At 49.5% G+C, this 22,682-nt stretch overlaps 1 protein-coding gene across 6 annotated transcripts in view; it reads right to left on the reverse strand.

The window, feature by feature from the left end:
* The window catches only part of LOC119456274 (protein TANC2-like), a 271,072-nt gene that overhangs the window by 115,556 nt on the left and 132,834 nt on the right, over positions 1-22,682 (reverse strand). For 3 of the 6 annotated variants that reach the window (XM_037717953.2, XM_049669658.1, XM_049669657.1), the window contains exon 2: positions 13,809-13,915. The exons of the other annotated variants lie outside the window; for them this stretch is intronic. In XM_037717953.2, coding sequence (XP_037573881.2) covers positions 13,809-13,854 — 46 coding nt within the window. In that variant the 5' untranslated portion in view covers positions 13,855-13,915. The remainder of the gene's footprint in view (positions 1-13,808; positions 13,916-22,682) is intronic. 6 annotated transcript variants of the gene reach the window in all.

Raw genomic sequence — 22,682 nt, forward strand, 5'->3', positions numbered from 1 at the left:
TTTTCTTCTGGTTTCTTTCTTTGTATTATGTTCGTGTATGTTCGTGTGACGTATTTCCGTGACGGAAATACGTCAGTGAAGTCTTGGTGGACCCCGGCATAAAACACTTTCGTGTTAAAAAGAAGAAGTGGCTATAAAAGGAGGAGAACCGCGGCAACTCTCGCCCCATGATGGACAGACACCTGAATCGCGGTGACACATAATAAGTGTGGGGGCTAAATATAGTGGGCGAGGGGAGGGAGGGGGGAGGTGAAGTTTATGCTGTTTAGCAGACTGAGAACACTTTCTGAAATAGAATCGCGGCTAAGCTTTGCAATAGCTACCAAACACCCAAACTGACACAGTTTTCCGGAGAAGAGATGCGGTGACCATTACTCGCTTTTGTTGTACTATATGCAGACCGTGCCTGTATTCGCACCATATCTCGTATTCGACTTGTCCGCTTTCGCTTCGGCGGACTGCTCTCCCGGCTAAATACGGCGATTTTAAATGGTAGCCTCATTTCCTTATCGCATCTAACTACACAACTCGGACATTCTCCGGTTCCTGTAGCTCTTCGGCGCTTCCGCGAACACGCAGCTGCGCACAATGCATGCTGACGCCGGCGTTTGATCGCAGATGCCACGCCCGCGCTTGCGTGCGATGATCGGCGTGTAGTCCCCCCCGCTCAACATCGAAACAAACCGTAGCACGAGTGGGAGGAGGTTGCAAAGGAGGAGGAGAGGGCGGCGCAACCTGCCCCTGCACTGTGGCAGTGCACCCGAATCGGCGCCGCCGGCGCAGGTGCAGTGATTCACGAACGGGTTCGCCCGCAGTGGGTTCCCGGCGACCTTTCCCCTCTCGCCAGGGTTCGGTGGCCTTGCGAAGAGAGGCCATCTGGGAGAAATGGATGGCCACCACGGCCGATGCCTCGTGACTGCCACCCCCATCGACCCGAGCCCCGCATTAACGCAATCCGGGAGACAAACGAGGTGCCGTTTGCCCAGATCTGGGTTGCAGCAGCACGTGTCTGATTTGCATCGCGCGCCTAATCCCTAGTTATACAACAGCCGTTGCAGTACTTCTTTATTGATTTATGCTTCTTCAGTTTCTCTTATTTATTATTATTTTTTTTTTGGGGGGGGGGGGGGGGTTGCATGCAAGCGCTTTCGAGTGAGAAGCGGCATGATGCAGAAATAGGGGCATATGCAAGAGATCGCATAATAGAACCGAAGGTCTGCTCGCGCTCCATCCTGCCGCGAAAGGCCTCTTTTTCACATTAACATGTAATTTCACCCGTGGCACATGCAGGTACATCTAAAGCGTGCTTCATTCCGGAAAAAAAATTGCTGTGCTCTGGACCGAGAAATGCCTGAAAGAAAACTTGTCTGCAGCCGATGAAGGCACGTAAGAAATCTGCGCGAGAAAGCGTTCTTGAAACGAGTCTCCCAGTCAAGTTATCTCAGGCAGAAGTCGCTCGTTGCCGTCGACGTACCTCTATTGCGTTTAATCGCGGCTCCTTGCGGATACGTGTGCAATATCGCTGGAACGTTAAGCAATACCCCTACTTTCCCATTACTCTTCGCAACTTTCGGATGCAGCTACCATGTCTGCCCCTGTCCAGTTTGTTTTTCATTTACCTACATCTTGTTTCACGACTGATAGTAGCGCGCAGAAGAAATCTCGAAGATTTCTTCGCGCCGAGATGATTGCTTCTTGGGCGACGCGGACGCTCGTCTGGTTAACCTCCCTGCCTTTCCTCTCCTTTGCTTTCTCTCTCCAAGAATTTCAGTTTGGAATGCAAGGAGAGGAAAATGGCACAGTGGGCGCTATCTGCGTATCTTGCTTTCTGTCGCAACTCGTTCACAGCCTAGTCCGAGACGACGGTGGAGAGAGTAAACAAGAGTTATTGCACCTTGATCTAACTAATTGCTGGCGCCTCCATCTAACTAATTGCACACCGGGGGTGCCCTAATCACGCGAAACGGTGTTGAACCGCTCGGCCACTGAACAGGAGCGTGCACTGAAGAGTACACACACGTGTGTTAAGGGGAAGAGAAGATGTGCACCGAGAACGGCTGAGAAGACAAAGGGCAGGGCCCGGGACTGAGGCTCCGAAATCGGCTCGAAACAACCCCACTGCTGCACGCATACAAGCAGACAGGCAGGCGGACAGTCGAGAGATGCTGTGTGTGTGTGTGCGTACTCGCGCGCTCACAAACGTCAAGCGAAAATGTGTGTGGGCGAAGCGGAAATGGCCGGTCGCGCCGTAATTAGGCGATAAAGGCAATCTTCACCGCGCCGCCAGAACACGTCGTAGCCCCGCCAAACATCTCCTTCTTTCCCACCTTCTTTTTCTTTTCTTCTTTCTTCTCTTTCTGAGAAAGCTGTCGGAACACCAGCAGCCCCATTCTCTCCCATTTCTTTTTTCTTCTTTTTACTGTTTCAATTTTCTTGTTTTTTTCTCTTTAGTATAAGCCTTAATTTCTCTGTTCCCTGTTATCTCATCGTCACCTCGACGAGCTTCTGGTTCCGCGACGGGGTACCGGAAAAAGAAAGATGAAAATCGAGATAGGCAGCTTTCTCCGGCTTAACCGAAAGTGGAGGCAAAGGACAGAGGATGGAAATATCGCTGTCGTTCAAGCGTGCAGCTCGGAAGCCGCGGACACTAAAGATCAGACCGTTTTGAAAAATCGTCGATGCGGGGTCTGTGTGTATTAGGTGGTAGAGGTGGGTGTGTAACACGGCTTCCGCGACTCTCGTAGTACATATGTCTGAAAGATAATCTTTGAAGAAGAAAGCCTGCTACTCCTCCACGTCGCAAGCACATCGACCCCTTGTAGGAAATGTACTCTATATACGGTTAGCAGGATAAAAAACGACGTTATTAAAGACGCTTAAATTTATTACTTACTGTCACGAAAGAAGTTGACTATATTTGTCTATCACTGGAACTCCGGCAAACAGCTGGCAGTGTTTGTGCGCTTAACATGGGTGTGGCACCTCGCGCAGCTCAGTTCGTTCTTGCTTAGTGCGCAACATATATAGGTAACTAATTAATCAAGAAAGTAAATGAAAGGCAGAGACAAAAGACTGGTAACAGGACTATAGCTTAACAAAGGCCGTAGCCTTTCAACAGCACAGTGAGGACAAGGTAGCGAATGTACTATATACCCGTGAAAAGACCTTCGCGAAAGGATGTCTTCATACTAACTTGCGGGGGTCCTCAAAATCCACGAACCTTACGTTCTACTAATGTACAACAGCACTGTGTCGACACTGCGCTACAGCTGCTCCAAATTCGGCATCAAACGCTTAAAGCAACGCCAAAAGCCATTGCGAAAGTGCTTCTGACGCAGAAGCGTTGCACAGAAAACCTTTCTGCAAGCAACGCTCACATCCCTGCCATGCATAATTGCATCAGTTAGGCAGGACGCTTCAGTGTCTTGCACACGGAAAGTCTTTCAGACCCGTCTCGTCCCTCCGGTCTGACGCCTCCAACCTGGGGAAAAGAGATGTTGGTCCGCAGCCTCTGGGAAATAATGTGTTCATCTCAAATTGCAAATTTTGCGTCTGCGCATCCAGCTTTTAATGTTCATTCGAGAGGCGCGAAAGGTCATTAAAAAAAAAAAGGAAGTGAACGGCAGCGGGTCTTGAAGTTCCAAAACTCCGCATCCAGCACCGAGAGAAAGCACGAAGCAGCCCGTCAAGACTCCGAGACAAGCTGTCGCCACCGGAAAGAGAACCGCCGCGGTTGAAAATACAAGTTGCCCGAGACAGTTCTGCGACCCGACAACGAGCCGAAAACGAAAGCACGAAAGTGTGGAGAGAGAGAGAGAGAGAGCGTTGAAAAGCGAGTCGCGGCGTTCGCGTGTGACGCGCGGCTGGGAGGAGAGCTTCGAGAAAGCTGCGTCGGGGCAGCGCCAGTCCGGTGCGGGGGCTACCTGAAGAAATTGCTGCCAGCATCCGGCGACGCACTGCCTCGCACGGCAGTGCGAGGCATAACCGGAATTTTTAATACCGGCGCGCGCACGCGCGGTATCGAAGCAAAAGCAACGAGTGAGACGCAGATAAAGCCAATATAGAGAGAAAGCGGCCGTCAGCGTGAGAACAAACATAAAGAGAGACCAAAATAAAGTGAAAAAAAAAGAAATGGGAAAATGATCCGAGAGAACGCAAAGTGGTCAGAGCCTGGCGCGCGCGTGGGCCGCGAACCGGGCGTCGGTCAGAGAGAGAGGAAACTGTGTGGGCGCCCCAGTCTCGCTGAGGCCGTCGAGACACCTACGCGCTCGGGAAGTCCGGCGGCGTTTTTTTTTTTTTCCCGGTCGACAGCAAGCAGCAGAAGTAGCCGGGGCATAGATGCAGGGGGCGAGGAGGGCCAAGTTGCACGCCTTGCACAGCCGTTGCCAGCCCTTCACCAAATGGGCGAAGCAAGACGAAGAGGAGGAGGAGGGCTGTTGAATGAGCGGAGCCGCGCCGGACGCCTTGAATGAAGCCGCGAGGCCCGTCGCAAGTTCGTTCACTCTGACCGGGTTGCGTGTCCTCTAGCAGCCGCGCCGCAACGCAACGACCGCGCGATTTCGACCTTCGAGCGAGCGACGTTGTTCGATTTGCAGTCAGCTATGGTCGCTACGCGCGCTCCTACTTTTTCTCTTCCTCTCCCTCTACCCTACACTCTCTCAGCTTCCTCTTCTTCGACGCGTGTCCATCGGCGAGATTGTTCTTTTTACTTCTTCGTTCCTTTGACTTTTCTACCGTTCTCAGTTTCACAACGAGCGTATCTGTCTCTTCTCGCTCTCGTTATGCGCGTATCTCGCGCCGCGCGGCCGCTCTGGTTCACCTAGAAAGCGAGAGAAATAAAGAAAGTGAAAGCATTGCTTCGCGGACTCGTGCGCTTACGTACACACACACACAGACTCATATATATACGTGAGTCGAGTCTGGAATTGAGCGATAGCGACCATGAGGGGTGGGGGAACGGAGGTTTATTGAGGGAGCGCCGTGAAAACACTTGCCACGCGTACCAGACTGCTTTCTCGGAGAGCTGAATTGCAGCGCATGCGGAGGAAAAAGGGGGAATAAGAAGGACAACCGTCTCGAGATGCAGGTCCTTCGGTGCGAACGACCCGGGGCCGCGCGACGGCGAGTATGCAGTGTACACGCTGCCACTGCGTCCTGGCGCTATTGAATCGAGAAAGGCGATAGCTTCGATCTCGGCCACTCCCTGCTTTTTTCTTTTTCCACGAAGCTTCGTCCGTCGTCGTCGCATACGCAGTCTGTCTTCTCGTTCACGACTTGTATTTTCCTGTAATTTACTTTTTTTTTTCTTCGAGGCAGATAGGGACAGAACGTTGAAACGATTGCCCCGACGGTCTTCTTTCTTATTCCTCTTGATTTTTATTTGTTGTTTTTTTCTAGCGTTGCGTTTTCGCGAGTGCGCGTGCAATGGAAACTTCCGATAACAACCTATTGACGCCGTACTACTCCCGTTCCACCCGGGTTCGTCTGAATGAAGCGAGAACGAGGACGTTTTGTTTGCCTTCATTGAGACGCATAGAAAGTGAATCGACGTTAAACCAGGTCGCTCCATTTTACGCAAAAGTGCTCCCCATATTTTCTCGCATTATTAAAGGCGGACCTGAATGCATTCTGAGTGCGTCGCCGTCTGCGGAGATGGCCATCTGCCGTTTAGGCAACGACAAAGGAAGTGTGAATGAAAAAAAAAAAGAAATTACAAAGAGCACGCACTCTACGCATACAACCCTACGGTAATAGTGAAAGAAAAGAACGAGCTGCGAAAAAACTTCGACTACGCTACCGATGAGAAAGCGTTGTGAAGTAAGAAACGCTATAGCAGCTCTGCCGGAGCGCCCGAATATAAGAATAAATATAGCAATAATAGGCAGTCATGCATGAACCGCTACAGGCACCACAAATCAGCGAAAGCTGTCGCGGTTTTCTCTGCGCGTTCAAGCGCGACAGGAAAGAAAATTAGGCTCTAACCACTAACTAACCCGTCTAGGAAGGATGATTAAAAATAAAAGAAAGGAAGAAAATAAAGAGTCCTGTCACAACTACTACTCACGTTCCAGACTGCTAAAGAAAAGAAAAAGAATGAAAAAAAAAAAAAACACGAGAGAAATGACATTTTTTTAGGAAGCTACACAGGTGGTCGCTTTTTCTAAGCGCCTCATTCGTTCAGAACGTCATTTACTGATTCTTGTCGCGGCAGCTTTCATGCCCGTGGGAGACGATGGGACTTTGATAGCGTATATACATAACCTCGCATGCTGAATAGTGAAACTGTAATCAAGTACACGTCGGGATTCAAACAGCTCGCACGGCCGCTGCGGTTTTGGGAGGTATATAGAACGAAAGACGTGTGCACGGGAGTGGTGCGGCGGCCGAAACGAGAGTGCGAGAAAATATTGCCTGCGCCAGAACAAGCCGTGCCGCGTAATTCATGCCGGGTGTAAGCTGGGCATGAAGAGGCTTTTCAGCCTTAACTAGAACCGTGCGAGATAGTTCCTGTGAGCGAGTAAAAAAATTTTTTTTCTTGGTAATATTCGCGAGATTCTGCGCGCACCTGTGCGAGAGGCGAGCATGAATTACCCGGGAATAAATGGATTCTGCGCTGCTAACCGCTCTCTCTCCTTTTTATATTAAGGGGATCTGAATTGGTGTGAATTACGTTGAGAGGCTAAGTTTAGCCCAGCCTTGTACTTACTTTGTGAAAAAAGAGCTGCGCGAAACAGAAACGAGAGGTGTAGACGATTAGCTGCAGCCGCGCGGTCGACGTTATGTTATTCATGGTTTGAGGATACACTTATTTGAGACTTTATCGGCACACCTACCGTTTTCGTGCGCTGCAGTGGTGGGCTGAGAGATTTAAAACGTAGTACACAACTTTTTTTCTGGGGTTTTACGTGCCAAAACCAGTTCTAATTATGAGGCACGCCGTAGTGGAGGACTCCGAATTGATTTTCACCACCTGGGGTTCTTTAACGTGCACTACAACGCAAGCACACGGGCGTTTTTGCATTTAGCCTCCATCGAAATGCGGCCGCCGCGACCGGGATTCGATCCCGCGACCTCGTGCTCAGCCGCGCAACGCCTTAGCTGACTGAGCCACCCCGGCGGGTGTAGTACACAACTACACCGAAGCACTCGTCACTAGGTAGTGGTTTGGTACATCACAAACATAAACGGATATGCCCTATACAGATGTCGCAATAATTATCATTTGTATCACTGTATTCGGATGCATAGGTTGTTGCTAAGGGTCATACGTAGACGGTCACATTATGCAAGCAAGATGCAGACCGCAGCTTTTAGCCCTGTCAACCATCAAACTTGTTTTGGAAATAAAGAATTTGAATTCAGCATAAAAATGGCCGCGCAGCAACAACAAAGTGTACCATCAATAGTTTGCTGCCATTCTTACAGGATAGTGATATTTCCACATTATGGTCACATTTACACAATACAGATTTCAGGCAAGAGTTGGGTCTAGACGTATACCGTAAAAACACAATGTTTTCTCTTGTTTTTTTTTTTTTTTCGTTTTCTAATATTGTATGCGTCCACGACAAGCATGGACTGGAAGAAAAAAGAAAGGAAGACATTATTTTTTTCAACATCATATACAGCACAAACTTGCAGGCATGCCATTTGTCAGCGCTTTCCCAAGGAGTTATATAAGGCTTAACTATGTGCAGTGCACCTGATCGAACGTCCTCCTCCCCTCCCCTTCCAAGAGTTCAGAATATTCTCTAACCAAATTCACTAACTGCACGCCACTGCGCCCACACATCTTGGTCATGGAGCGTAGAGCCTGGCAATTACTACCATCATTATCATCATCGAATCATTGAAAGGTCTATCGCGCCCGCCGCAAGACCGAACGCCTCTCCTCCCAATCCTCTCCGATCGCACGTCGCACGTGACCCTTGTTTACTTCTGTGTTCCTAACATTCTTATCTCCTGCCTTTCTGCCTACCACTGCTCCATCTCCCCTCGTAAACTTCAGCATTCACCCCCAACGCGCACAACCAAATGGAAGCGTGCGCGACGCCCACGTTTTTTTTTCCGGCGATATCGCGAGCCGCACACAACGAGATGTATCGCGCGAACTATACGCGCCCTGGAAATGAATACGCGGCGCGCTCGCTTTGTTTCAGCACGACCCATGGAGAGACGGTAGCCGTTCCACCGGCTCTGGGCCCGCTCGCTGTCTACCGTTATTATTTTTTTTTTCCAAGAAGAAGAAGATGAACTGCACGTTGCGCGCTCAGCCCGCAGTATAATGGGGCGACCCGGAGCATCAGAAGCGAGGCGGTAATAAAGGCCTGCTCCGCTCGTGCCATTCACGGCGACCTGCGAAGCAGCACGAGGCGCGCCCAATATATACACGGCGTACGCAGCGTATACACGTGCAACGAGCGCTCGCTATGTCGAAGCACGGCGGCCATTGTGCCGCTGCCAGCGCCAGCTGCCGGCGCGCGTGCGATCCTCTTCTCGTTATGTCGGCGCAATCGTGTCGGACACGCTTACCGTCCCCGACAGAACGTCGGCCACACAAACCCAGCCGAGGCGCGAACAAAAGAGAGCTAGACGCCCCGGAAAACACAAGGATCGCGTGTATATATATATCGTGCAGGAAGAAAGACAATATGCACACGCACGCATGCATGCGTGCATGTGAGCGTTCCCATGGACGGAAGACGCATGCGCGCCGCTCCGGTGACGCTTTTGCAGCAGACGCCGGACCGTAGTATGGTAATCGAAACCGCCGCCGACATTTCTGGCTTCGGGCGCGTCGGCTAGCGGCGGCGGCGCAGTGTCGAGATTATGCGGCAGAAGCCTCGTCATTTCTGTCGCGAGTTTTGCCTTTCGTACGCTTATAACATAGCGTACACTTACACGTACCATGAGACGAGTATACAGTTTCGCGCCTACTATATACAAAAAAACATGACGTGGACAGAACAGTAGAAGCAGGGCGATCCGTCATGGTGTATACGGCGATAACCACACACGCGCGTCAACATATCGCCTGCACACGACGAGGCGCGTCTACCGGAGGCGGCGCTGCAAGCAGGAAAACGGCAACTGAACAATCAGAGGAAGCGCTTTTCGGTACATCCGGAACGGCTTCCCACGCCTTACCGAGAGCGCAAAGTGCGTAAAAGCGTGCCAACACCGCATCACGGGTGCGTGTGGTCATACGTCGCTGGTCACACATCTCCGTGTGGCATCATCGCCGCTGCAGAGTATACCGCGACGCCCCACGGCCGACTGCGGCAATATTGCTCCGTGATTTACCATTGCTGGAGCTGTTCCTTCCCTATAGCAGCTAACTCCTCGTGTTCCCCCCAATGCATTCAGTTTCGTCGCATTCACTATATCGCTGGTTTCTAAATTTAGCTCTAAAGAACGCCCGTGTGAGTTCGTTCCAAGGAGCTTATAAGAAAGATATTTTTTTTTTAACTTCCTTGGTTCGTTCACTGACTCGCATGTGTTTTTACAAACGCCAAACAGTGCCAGCAAGTGTTTTCTCCCCATAAAAAGGGATCAATGACTGAGGGCTTGTTCCGGCGATAAACGTCCCCCCCCCCCCCCTCCCTTCTTCTTGCCTTCACTTCGAAACACTGGCTGGTCTGCAAGTGACGTGTTTGTCTCGGATGTTAACGAATAAATAAATAAATAAATAAATAAATAAATAAATAAATAAATAAATAAATAAATAAATAAATAAATAAATAAATAAATAAATAAATAAATAAATAAATAAATAAATAAATAAATAGGAGAGTCAGGGAGGTGCAGGGGAAGAAGGAGGAGGACTGTAAGCTTGTAGTAAGAACGCCTCCGTGGATGCCGCGAGAAAAAAAAAATGCGAAGAGCAAGATCACTCGGGTCTAAATGCAGCTAGCATGCAGCCACTAGCGCATCGCAGAGACTCGTAAAAGAACGAGAACACACTGCCGCGGCCACCGCAGAACAAAGGCCTTTAAGTGTGGAGGGGCCAGCACCCCACTTGTAACAGGTTGTGCAAACATCGCGGCTAACGACAAGAGCGCAGTAGCCGCCCCCCTCGGTCGTGCTGGCTGCTAGGAACGCGGCGAACTCTCTGGCGTCCCCGAAGGTATTACGACGCGCGCAGCGCAAGTTCTAGAGATAGTCGACAACAACCACTGAACAATGAAAGACAAGAGGAAATAGTAAGATACATTTTGAAATTTAGAATTTTTTATTTTTTATTTATTTAATTCGTTTGCCTTTTCTTTTACGGTTCTTGCTTCAGTATCAGCACGCATGCTTGTCCATTCAACCAAACTGGCCGCTTCAAATATAGCATAAAGGCACCACAACGAAACTCGGTGGAAACAACGGAGAAAAAGGAATACTCGTACACAAACGGCGTGCGCAAGCTACGCCGCGGCCTATAATATTTGGCTCGTAAAAACGAACAAGCAAGCAAGCAAAAAAAAAAAAAAATAAAGAAAGAAGCCAAAAGAAAGAAAAGAAGAGAGAGAGAAACTTGAGAGCGAAATTGGGAACATCTTGGCCACTCGCAAAGCACTGGTCCACCCGTGGTCTTTCCTGCCTTATTATTATTTTCGTTTTTGCCACACCCAATTCAAACTTATTTCTTTGCTCTTTTTCTCCATTTTCTTTTTTTTTTCAGGAGAGACTGGCTTCGAAACTCCTCGTTACCAAAACGGACAGCGGACATCTCGAACGCTGCTCGCTAAAGCGTCACTCGCGGAATCCGCCGGGATTCCCGTGAAAACGGCCAGCCGTGGAAGAGGAGAGCCGTTGGGGCGCGAGGACGCAGCGCCTCGATAAAGAAAAATAAGCGCAGGACCGCGCACAGCCAATCGGCGTCGTAAAAATAAATAGAATCGAGGAAAGTTACGACACACACAGAGACGGGGCAGGAGACTTGGAAGCTATAGCTCGCAGCAGTTTCCTAACAAGACTGCGGCGTCCGACAATGGAGAGCGACTCCGTGCATTCAGCACATAGGCCAGCAGCACTGAGGTTGTCTACGTCCTCTCCACCCATCGCTCGGTCCTCACAAATTGAGTTCCTCCAGAGAGCTTTTCCTGCACAGCGCCGCGTTCCCTTTCTGCGGAGCCGCCGCCGCGCCTGTGAAAGCACGCGGGCGGCCGCTCCTGAAAGTGCGCTTTGTGCCGGCGCACCGAGCGTATGCGGCAAAGTCCAACCCCTGGCATACTGCCGCTCTCTCTCTTTTTTTTTTTTTTTTTTCATTCGTCGTTCTATCTTTCGTCAGCCTCGGCGAGGGGTGAGACTGAGTGGGAAACGGGCCGCATACACGCGCACGCACGTACGCATGCTCTACGAGTGCTTTGCATGTGCGGGACAAAACAGTAGCGCTCCGGCGTGGGGAAATTCGCGGGGAAACAAAGAAGCCGCGGGCGCAAAACAAAAGAGGAGTTCCGGGGGAGTAAGAAAGACGAGGGGGAAAAGCCGCGCTGACGGGAGCGCGAAATGTGGGGAGGACAGGAAGGGGATCATTGTTTTTAGATCAGCCGCTGGGAGAAACGCCGAGCGCGCCGAGCACAAGCGGCGCGGAACGCCACTGTATTCCGGGCACACTTTGAACAACGAAGTTTTGGCGAGTGCGAACAGTTGTCGGTGTGTTTACAATTCGGGAGGGGGGGGGGGGGGCACTGGTAGCACGGCGCCCGCCGAGGGGGCTACTTAGGTGCGACTCACGGCGCGCATTTATTCGGCGGATCTTCCCGAGTGCTTCGCGCGCTCTCTAGAGCGCCATTACTCATTCATATTCCTTTCATCCTTGTTTGTTTTTTTCACCTAACGAGAACCTTGCCCAAGGTATCGCGCGCTCTTATACGCGGACTTTCCTATCTCATTTGGCTCGGAGCAGGCGCGCAGGGAAAGACAATAGAAAAGACGCGCCTTTACGTCGGTTTCAGCAAATTGCGTGATTCAGTGCGGATAAAAAAAGTTCGTCGAGCTTCCGGGCGAATGTGTTTCGCAAACGAACTCTCAGCTAGTTCGCTTTTATTTTGTTATAGTTGGGGTAAACTTGAGCGCGATAGCCGGAGACGATGAAGAAGATGAAGCGAGAGATGGCAAACAAGTGGCGAAGTACGCATGCATGATCTACATTGCTGTTTCTTTCTTTCGTTAATTTCGCATGGTTACGCACAAGAGCGCGCGAAACTTCAACTAACTTTGCGTGCGACGTAACCAGCGGGCTCTAAAAAACGAAACAAAACAAAAAGCAAACAATCAATAAAGCTCTTGACTTCGGTAGCTATTTACCTTAACTCGGTAACTGCGAGCAGCAGTTATAGGACCTCGACTTCTCGATACGTTCAGGAACATGGACGTGACCTTGAAAAAGGAGCCCCGTGGGACTACTGGAAAACTTTCAGTGAACTCTAGCTCCAGCTGGAACACTCTTTCAGACGATCTTTCCAGATGATTTTCCGCTTGTATGCCCCATAATGTTTCAAATTTATATGATGCCCGATGTACGCAAATCATCCCTATAGCTGAGCAGGAGTCTTCGCTGTACGCCATACACAGCATTCGGCTTCACACAATTACAGACAATGAATTTCGCGCCTATATTAATTGCGTTCATACTGGACACTTTTGGACGTGGGTAAACAACATAACAAGGCAATTATTGTGTGTTTAATTCTGCAATGTGGCCTTGGCGTAGTGGTTCGAACTCTCGCCTTGAAGTCTTACTATCGGTGATTCGTTGCAGGCATATATATAATCCGAAATGTTCTTTACCGTTTCTGAGCCTACGTGTGACGAACACAATCATCCTATTTCTAGCACATAACTGCTCGATATTTTCAATAAGATAATCGGCGAGTGATGTTTGTCAAGGGCAGATGCGTTTCCATGTCGGAACATCCCTTGAAACTTTTTAAAGACGACATGACAGTACTGTCCTAACATAAAAGAAAAAAAAAAGACAAAGAACAAGTTACGAGACGGCTGAAAACACGCCCCCACCCAAACTAATATCTTGGTTAAGCTATAGGTGCGTACTGCTGCTCAATTGCAATGCGATGAGAAGAAATGGACAAACTTTGAACAAAGTTTACTGTAGATATTTACGAAAACCCAGAAAATACACACAAATCAACCGTGCTAAAGAGTTAATGCACAATTAATGCACATAGTTCCACAGGAGTAAGACGACAAATCCACCTCCAATATTCCTTGTGGGTTTTTCTACTTAAAAAAAAAAGCAGCAACAACTAAGACGTCATTGTGAGCCGTTACAACATGGCTAAGCAAGACCGACCAGCCGGTAGACAACGTGCAAAGGCGACTCCACAGCGCACTATAACACGCGTTGCGTCCCCCATTCGCCTCTGAATGTCCTCGGAATGTGTTCCCACCTTTCGTCACAAACCAGAAAACTAAACGGGCATTACCAATGAAATCGGTAGTTATCACTGGGCACATTTGCTATAACAGCTTCTTGTTGGGTTAGTTGGCGTCGGTATTCGATCAAACGTATATAACAAACGCCGCGATACACACAAGCGATGCACATGAAGTGGTTGGTCTGTCTGTTCACCTCTTCGTAGTCGCGTGTTTGTTTCGTGGCCCTGTGTATATATTGAGCGGGAACCTATAAAACGTGCTGCTAAACGAGTCATTCCGTCACTTGTTACGCACACTTCCCGGATGCACTAGAAGCCACCATAGCGTGAGCATGTGAGGTTGTTAAGCATAGCGCATCGCGACTGTGGCACGGCCAGAAACATCCGAAGGGAGCATCGGCCGCTAAGGGCAATACTCACCGTTGTACCACTGATGGTAGATCGGGTCGTCGCGATGCGAGGACATGGCGGTGACGGCCACGCCTCAGGAGGCGCCCACGGGCTCAGACTGTGCGAGGACGCCGCACCTGGCATAATGGGACAGGCAGCATGCGCCGCGAACCAGTGGTTAGTGACACGCGACACATAACGTGCTGTCGGTTACGCACAAACGCAAACAAACAAACAAACAAACAAACACACGCATGCACGCGCGCACACACACACACACACACACACACACACACACACACACACACACACACACACACACACACACACACACACACACACACACACACGCACGCACGCACGCACGCACGCACGCACGCACGCGCGCACGCACGCACGCACGCACGCACGCACGCACGCACGCACGCACGCACGCACACACACACACACACACACACACACACACACACACACACACACACACACACACACACACACACGCAACACAAACACGTGCACTCAAACCAGCTCAATGTGCACTTAGTAGGGTGGCAGAACGTGCTAGTCGGCAATTCTTTCAACTACCAACCGGGGAACATTGCGTCTCCCTGAGCAACCCATCCTTGTGACATTGAACAACCAAGAAGCTCAGTTCTATTAATAGTGCTGGCATGTGCGGTCGGCCCTTGCGATAATTCGTATTGCTTTTTTTTTTGCCCGTTTCGAGCATTTCTGGCTTTATTGCCTGCAATATTTTGTAAACCCGCATAAATCATGCGCATCACACAATAAACAAGAGTTAGAACTTAGCATTCATATTTAGCGCTATACGCACCTCTTAGGCAAGAAACAACGCGCACGTTCAAGACGTTTAAGAGCTATTCAGAATATGGGTATTAGAACGCGGCGCTACACCTCCTGTCCCCTCACCTTAAGCCCGCGAACGACACCGAAGTACTATATTCGTACCTTCGTCTCGCCGTAGAAGCATTGGGGTGAGATAAACAGTCTGCTGTGGCCGCTGAAGTGCTATAGCGTACACTGTGCAAATGTCCCCTTCTGCTCATTCCCAACTACGCATGCGCGGTTGGTGCATAACAGAAGCCGGCTGCGGCAGAGTACGCTAGCACACTTGAACACGTAATAGTAGTACGCGTTTCTACAGATTATCTTGTGCTGGAGGAGGGGTTCAAAACATTTAGCTACTCGTAGTTTTGTGAACGCGCCAGCCGTTCACAAAACGGTGCCTCTGTTCCTCTCTCACTGTCTCTCCCGCTTTGTCAGTTGCAAAGGCACGTTTGCGACTGCGAGTCAACAAACCGCAAAGCACTACTGTTTCACTATACGTAATAAGTTACGGCTAACCCAGTCGACACTATAGCTTCACAGGGTGATGTACTAATGCGAATCCCCTCCCCTGCCCCTTCTATCAGCTCGCGCTTTCCCCTTATCAGTCCCCCAACTCCAAACAAGCACTCTGCAAGCAAGTCCTCCTCTTCCACAACAAACAAAGACGTAATTTCGTTGTTTCTTTTTCCTAAGCGGCAACACATCAAGGGCTACGTGCACGACATCTGCACGAAGGCAAGCCATTTTTCCAGCGTTCCGCACGCCCTCTCCCGATGCAACCGGTTCACTCAATCACTCGTAATTTCTCGAGGCTCGTCTCCAACTATTCATTCCCGCCTTTCATCCGACAGACAAAAGAGCGCATACACCAACGGACCTTCCTACAACACAGTCGATATCGCGAAGCCCTATAGCACATCAGAGAAAAACGCTTCCCATTGTTCGCGGACCCAATAAGTCAGCAGGCCCGCCACGCTCTCTTCTCCGAGGCGTCGTAATGGTGAACTGCCGCGCCGTATAGGAGTCGTCAGGGAAGCAGTCCGAAGAAAAACCAGAGGTGGCGCGCATGTGCAGAGCCCGGCTCGCGCGGGATAAACGGGCATGCAAATTAGAATGTCTCTCGTTTTTCTTTCTCCGCGTCGCTTTGCCCATCGAGTATACTTCACGTACGAGAGCTGTGCACCGACATTGCGCGGCAAAAAGGGTTCAGCCAGAATAGAACGGTCAAGGATGCGCGCGAGCTGTACTACATCTGCATGAAAAGGACAGCGCGGCGCGCGATCGTGCCGCCTCCATTCGTAAAGGAACGAAGGGGCCACGCGGAGATCTCTATCGCGTTATGCGCGCTCACGTGTATGACGCCCAATGCAAGATGTGTGTAGTGTGCGTGCGTGCATGCGTATGCGGGTCGGCAACGATGCCGAGCGAAAGTTCCGCTTCCTCGTGAGAGTGTTCGGCAAGTGAAAGCGTCATTGAGACTGCAAACAAAGCACGGGGCTCGGACCGGTTTCCTACCACCCCTTTCCGAAGCGCATTCGACAACTGCCGGGGCACGCGAGCTGGGAGGCAAGCAGCTCGGCCCACTGCGGTTGTCCTCTGAAGAAGAAAGCAAGTCACGACATGTCGGCAAAGACTGAAATCGCTCTACATTTGCGATCTGACGAGTCTTAACTCCTTCGCTATAGTGAGCGGTACGTGAGCAGGCTCGAGGTGTGAGAAACGGGGTCGTGTAGTCGGCGACTTGAGTTTCGTGCAACCCTATCTGGAGGAAACGGATCATAATGAGAGAAAGCGTTGTCCAGGAGGAAAATGAAGTCGCCGGTTATGATTAGTAATTCAGGTCGTGCGAGGGTAAAAGTGACATTGCAGGGGAACGCTCACCAAGCCATGCAGCGGGAGAAAGCTGCCAGTTGGAGAACTTATCAGCGTTCTCCTTGCTCTGTCACTGTCCCGGCAGCGCGATTTAGTAGGCTCGAGCAACAAAATGCAGATGAGCCATAAGTTTAGGTTTAATAAGCGTGTAGACTGGGAGATCATATCGCGGAACATTTCGCTCTATCAAAAGAAAAAAGAAAGAAACCGAAGCTATATTCGACGAGCAAAGCGCACTTGACGGTGATGATACGAGTGGGCGTGTTAAGAAAGCTTCCCGGGCCGTTCCGCGTCCTCTGGCAGAAATCTGGGCCTCGGAGCAAAACTGTTTTTTACGAGCTTCCAGGCACAAAGAACGGCCTTGCATCGCATCACGTCCCGGCAGCTTCGTCAAAGCTCCTCTCACGCGGGCGAAATCTGGCGAAACGCCTTAGTATATACATACACGCTCTCAGTGGCTGCGAGACGGATGTACGGGCTCCTCGTAAGAGCACACAAATAAAACGTACAACCGCTTCACCACTGACGCCGCCTCGGCAGCGCTTTCGCGAGGCGACAAAAGCTTCCAGCATCAGCTCGTCGATCCTGTGGCGCGAAGCGGCATCGCAAGCGGCTGCCATGATCGATGACGTTGATCGGGAACGCCTGCCAGCGAGCCGGCTCGAAGAAAGGGTGTACCGCATTCTTCGGCGCGTTGCGCGCGTGCGTCGCCTGTGCTGGGCTAATAGACGACAAAGTATCGACCGAAGGAAGTTCTCAATAAAGTGATGCTTACAGTGCGAGTAAAACTGCGGGAACCTAAGTCCGCGTGCCACATTTACCCTCCTTTGGTGAAAGGGACGAAAACGATAAAATACCGAGGGGAGTTCGACTAAACAATTAAACTTCACGAATACAGAATAAATCACTTTCACGAAATGCGCAAGTTTGGGTGAGTCCGAAGACAATGCGGAAGAGAGGGATTGGGTCGCAAACTTTGTAAACGATGGGCCGAGACTGCGTAAACATTGATAGGAAAAATGTATTGGTTTCTTCAGACAGATGTGACAGAGTTGAACTGGTGACAGACGCGGATCTGGTGACAAGAGCTGTCGTTGCGAAAGGAACGCTGGGAACAACCGTTGCAGTGTGCAACAGCTCTGCTGGTCGATCGTATTGTCTACTGTTGCCTCCGAAATGCGCGCGCAAATACCACCACGCTTTGAGTCCGAGTCGTGGCGTACTCTATACAAGGTCCCACACAAACTGCCAAGCTCGCACGTTCCACTCTAGCGGAGTGCTTAGCGCGGTTGTCTCCCAAATAGACATTGCCGCAGTGGAATGCGTTCGCTATGTGGAGATGGTAAAGTTGGGTGTGAGGCTAGAGAGGGTGAGGCGGGTCACAACAGCTGTCACAGTAAAGGTAGACGATTTCGTTACTGGAGAATCCAACCTCGCGACTTTGCGTGTCTTTGCTGCATAAAAAAGTGTCGAAATATACAAAAATAGAAAGACACTTTTGACGGCGCTTAACGACGTCACTGCTGCCGCAGTATACCCCACAACTTCTCGAACAAACGCCGCTACAGTTGCAGTTTAGCTTCGTATTGCTTACCTACGTTTCACTCCATTTAAGGCGTATATATGGTCATGATATATATATATATATATATATATATATATATATATATATATAACCACTCACACGCTTCTGCTCTTCTCGCGCTACCCCTAATTCCAGAGTTAGTTTCGATCGGTGCCGTCAACTTTTCAATTTCATTTCTAAGTAAAAAAGTATACACAAATGAAGTATGAAGCAGTGCAGTATAGCATAATAGCGGCACAAAGAACGCCTGTTTCCACGCAGATCGCTCCCGAGAATCGTCTCTCCATCTTTTTCTGCCCCCCCTTTCTCATCCCTCGTATTCCCTTCCCTCCCGCAGAGGCGAGCGACTGCGCCGAAGGACCCCAGAGGGACGGGTACCTACTCCCCGTTCGCCCATCGGGCCCGTCGCGGAAACCGCCACGTCGCTCGCTCCGTCGCACTGACGGACAGGCGCGAACCCTCGCGCTCCCTCGCCCACCGACTTCCACGCTGTTTCACCAGCACTTTGCGGGGGCCGCTCGGCGGAGCGGCAGCGCGACAGCTCGACGACGACGACGTCTGCGAGACGAGTTCATCTGGGAACTCGGCGCGGGCGGCGGCGGACCAGTTGGCGTAATGAGGCGTTACAGGCTCACCCCTTTTTTATTTTTATTTAGCTCTATATATTTCTTACTGCCAGGCCTTTATTCCGCCTGCTTTTGGCTGTACTTTTTAAAAGTAGAACTGACAGACGAAACAGGGTTGCTGACAGCCGTCGCACTTCGTCGTGCACACGTGCGGAGGTGTTCTTATTTAGCCGGTATGAACGGAGAAAGAACTTGACGAGCGTCGGGCCTGTCAACCACCATTAGAAGCTTGATTTGCAACCCCACGCCACGCGAAGCCGGGAATGAAAGACGCTTGAAAGCACAGTTGAGGCTCCTGCGCATGCGCTGGAAGGAACAGAGAGTGCAGACAAGTTGGATGAAGACTTACAAAGACGATAGACCCGAGCGTGCGGTGTTGTGCTTGATAAGCTTGAAAGGCGGCCTCATAGAGCATAATGATCACCCATAGTTAAGTCCTGCATTAGGTCACGCATTAGCATGTCACACGGATGTCTTGAAACATCTGCAACTGAAGCAAATTTTAATTAATTAATTTATTTATTCATTTCAGTGGCAAGCGTCGCAACTTACTTATTACGACGCTTGCCTTAATGCTGCAACGTGCCCACGTGCATTTTTTTCAGTCGCACGAAAACATAAATAGATCCCATTAGTAGCGTCATTATTCAGGACGACGAAAATAGCTGCAGACTTCTCAGCACAATGCCTTCTACAGTCTGGTAAAAGTTAGCGCTAACACGTACCTACACAGACGCTTGAAACAATGTCAACGAGCGCAAATACAGGCTATGTCTCGTAAAACGACATGAATGGCAAAGGCGGGCTTCTCCCGGCAATACCTCTTATTGCAGAGAATCCAGCTTTAAAGGCGTCTGTTACGTCCGTACAGACAAAACGCTATCCGTCCTTTCATCTGGTATGCATGTAAACATGATTTATTGGAATTTTAGAGTGTTAGTGGTCACAAATTAGCAATGAACGCTTATAACAGGAGAGGGCGCCCATATACGACGATGGTCACTTGAGCGTGAAATTGGGGTGCTGAGCACGATGTCGAGAATTCGACTCTCGGCCGCGGGGCAGCATTCCCCTGGAATACGCAATACAATAACGTTCGTAGACCCATCTTCAGGTGCGCTTTAAAGAACACCCGATGATAATCCGGAGCCATCCAGTACCAGTGCCAGGAACATTAAACCCAATAAATTTTAACTTTAATGTGAGTGAACGGTAGCTGAACAAACAGCTGTATACTGCTATCAAATAAGTGCTCTCATATGCAAGTGATAGCACGCGGTTCACGAGCTCGCGAACGGACGGAAATGCGCACATCATGAATTCATATTCAGCCGCGCGCAGAAGTCAACAGATAACAAAGGGATACAATCTCGTTAAAAGAAGCATATCGCTCGCGAACGAGCAGAAATGATATCGCAGAACCACCTTATTGTCCATTAAAAGGCGTCATTACAAGCGCTAGCAGCTAAATCCACCATGCCATTGGGAAGCAGGTGCTCCCCGTAGGGCAGCGTTATTATCGGCCGAGTGGATGCAAGCACCCCGCTGCGAGCATTTTGGCCATTCACGGCTCACACGCTGTGCCCATGTATACATACAGGGGGAGTGCAGAAAAATAAAGACGTGCGACGTCGCGTTACGCCGTCCCAGTAGCTATGATAATTTTGTAAGAGCTTGCTTCGTAAGCACTGCGCGCTCTGCGCTTCGCCGGCGCGCAGTTGTGGAAGAGGTCAATTATCGTTATCCGCGACGAAAACAGACCGTAACTTCAAGGGAGCGAATTTGGAATGAAGATACCAGTAGCTGATGAGTTAATTCGCAGGTATTCGAGGCTGGGAACCGTATAAGCAATGATGATGACGGCCACGTTGTATGCCGATGAAGCCACCTTACTTTCTTTCCCGCGTCTAACTGGCCTATTATATAGGCCGACATAAAACAACTCCGAAGTTCATTTAGCACATGCGATTTAGTGGTGGAAATAATAAGAGGTAAGCGAAATTTGGGACAATTACACGCTTTCTTGGAGGAAAAGAAAATTGCGCAGACAGCACTAGTATCGCCGAACGCTGATATACGTGTTTAGCTATAACGAGCGGCGATCATCGGTGACGGTGTATTCAACACGTTTTTTTTTTTCTACGTCAGTCTTTCGCGAGTATCGCTGAACGCAAATCAAGGAAAATCACTATAAAGAACCACCTTATCAAGTACACACACACACACACACACACACACACACACACACACACACACACATATATATATATATATATATATATATATATATATATATATTCCGGTTAACCTCCCTGCCTTTCGCCATGTCATTTGTCTCTCTCTCTCTCTTCATATATATATATATATATATATATATATATATATATATATATATATACAAATGAAGAGAGAGAGAGAGATAATTGACATGCGAAAGGCAGGGAGGTTAACCGGAACGATAATATTCAGTTTGCTACCCTGCGCTAGGGAAGGGGTCAGGGTAAGGGGAGACAGAAAGACAACGCAGACAGATAGAGAAAGAAAACAGCAAGTAGATACTACACAGTGGCTTCATCATTTAAGACGACGAAAGTAAGTGCAGGTTTAACATTTGGGTGAACTAAATTGCAGGCTTCTCTATGCCAATGCCTTCTATAATATATAGTATATACTGTAAGCAGCGTGCAGAAGGCTCCTTCAGTCAATATGACATATATAGTAATATACGTTTCCTTTATATCTTCGTGCTACAGTCAAGTGAATGATAATTTTTCCCTTTCATGAACTTTTCTTCACTTTGTGCACTTCAACAGAACTGGTTTGCCCTATTCAGGACACATCGCCAGCAGCGCCCCGTGCTTACAACCGCTTAGGCACGCGATACAAACGGTCATTGGAATAGTCGATCGGAAATCGCGCTTAAACAGCAGAAGGCCCCGTTTTTAGACTGAAAAGAGAAACGTTAAATCGTTATAACTCTGTCGCTATTGCTGGCCGTGCGCTTTATGTCGTTCTAACGTACTCCACTGCTCTTCGCGAAACCGCGAGATATCCGTTCACAACGGCTCGCAATTAATACTTGGCGACTATTTTTCTGTGTCTGCGTGATACATGTGCGTGGAGACACACACGAAAAAGAAAGAAAAAGGGGCGGCATCTTGAATAAAGCAAAATGGAAAGCGATGATTGTAATGGACATGAGCACACAGGTTTTCCCGACTCCTTTTCCGTTGGTTCTCGCTTTTCTGTTGAGAGAAATGAATGACAAGAGCAATTTCTCGTTTCCCGCCATTCCCGCTACGAAGAAACAAGGAGAGTGAGAGAGAGATACAAAAGGAACAGCATCGCATCTTAGGACTGGGGAAGGCGTCAAAAAAGAGGTGGAACGTATGAAACATATAGGGTGTTTATAGGCGCCGGTCCGCCGGAACACCGAAGACACTACCCGTAATGAAGATTTCACCGATGTTAATGAGACTGACATCGTATAGCTTGGCACTGAATCATTAAATGTTATAATGTACACTTTTCGGTTTCCCTCTGTCTCTCTCTTCTTCCAACAGACAGCTCAGGTATATGAGCCAGGTATACAGCCAGAACTTCTAAGCACCCCTCATTTGTCTCGCGCGAGAAGCATATCCTGACGCTATTCACATATACGCTGCTCCCTTTGTCGGTCCCACGCCATTAAAGAAAACAAGAAGTAAATAGATAAATAAAAGAAACCATTAAAATATACGGCATAAGTTGGGCAGACGAGGAGGGAGAATATGTTCGCGCGTCGAAAATTACGCGCAGGTTTTAAAACCCCGGACCTAAGCCTCCTAATTCCCGTTCACACTTGGCTGCCTCTTCCGGACGGGGTAATTTCGAAGGCGCAAAAAGTTATGTGCGGACCTTGGCGGCTGCTCTAAAAATGGGCCCGGCAGAGCGCACGCGTTAGCTCCTGTCCGCCGTACGACCTTCTTTTTC

The sequence above is a fragment of the Dermacentor silvarum genome, chromosome 6 (assembly GCF_013339745.2).
Source record: "Dermacentor silvarum isolate Dsil-2018 chromosome 6, BIME_Dsil_1.4, whole genome shotgun sequence".
NCBI classification, from domain to species: Eukaryota; Metazoa; Arthropoda; class Arachnida; order Ixodida; family Ixodidae; genus Dermacentor; species Dermacentor silvarum.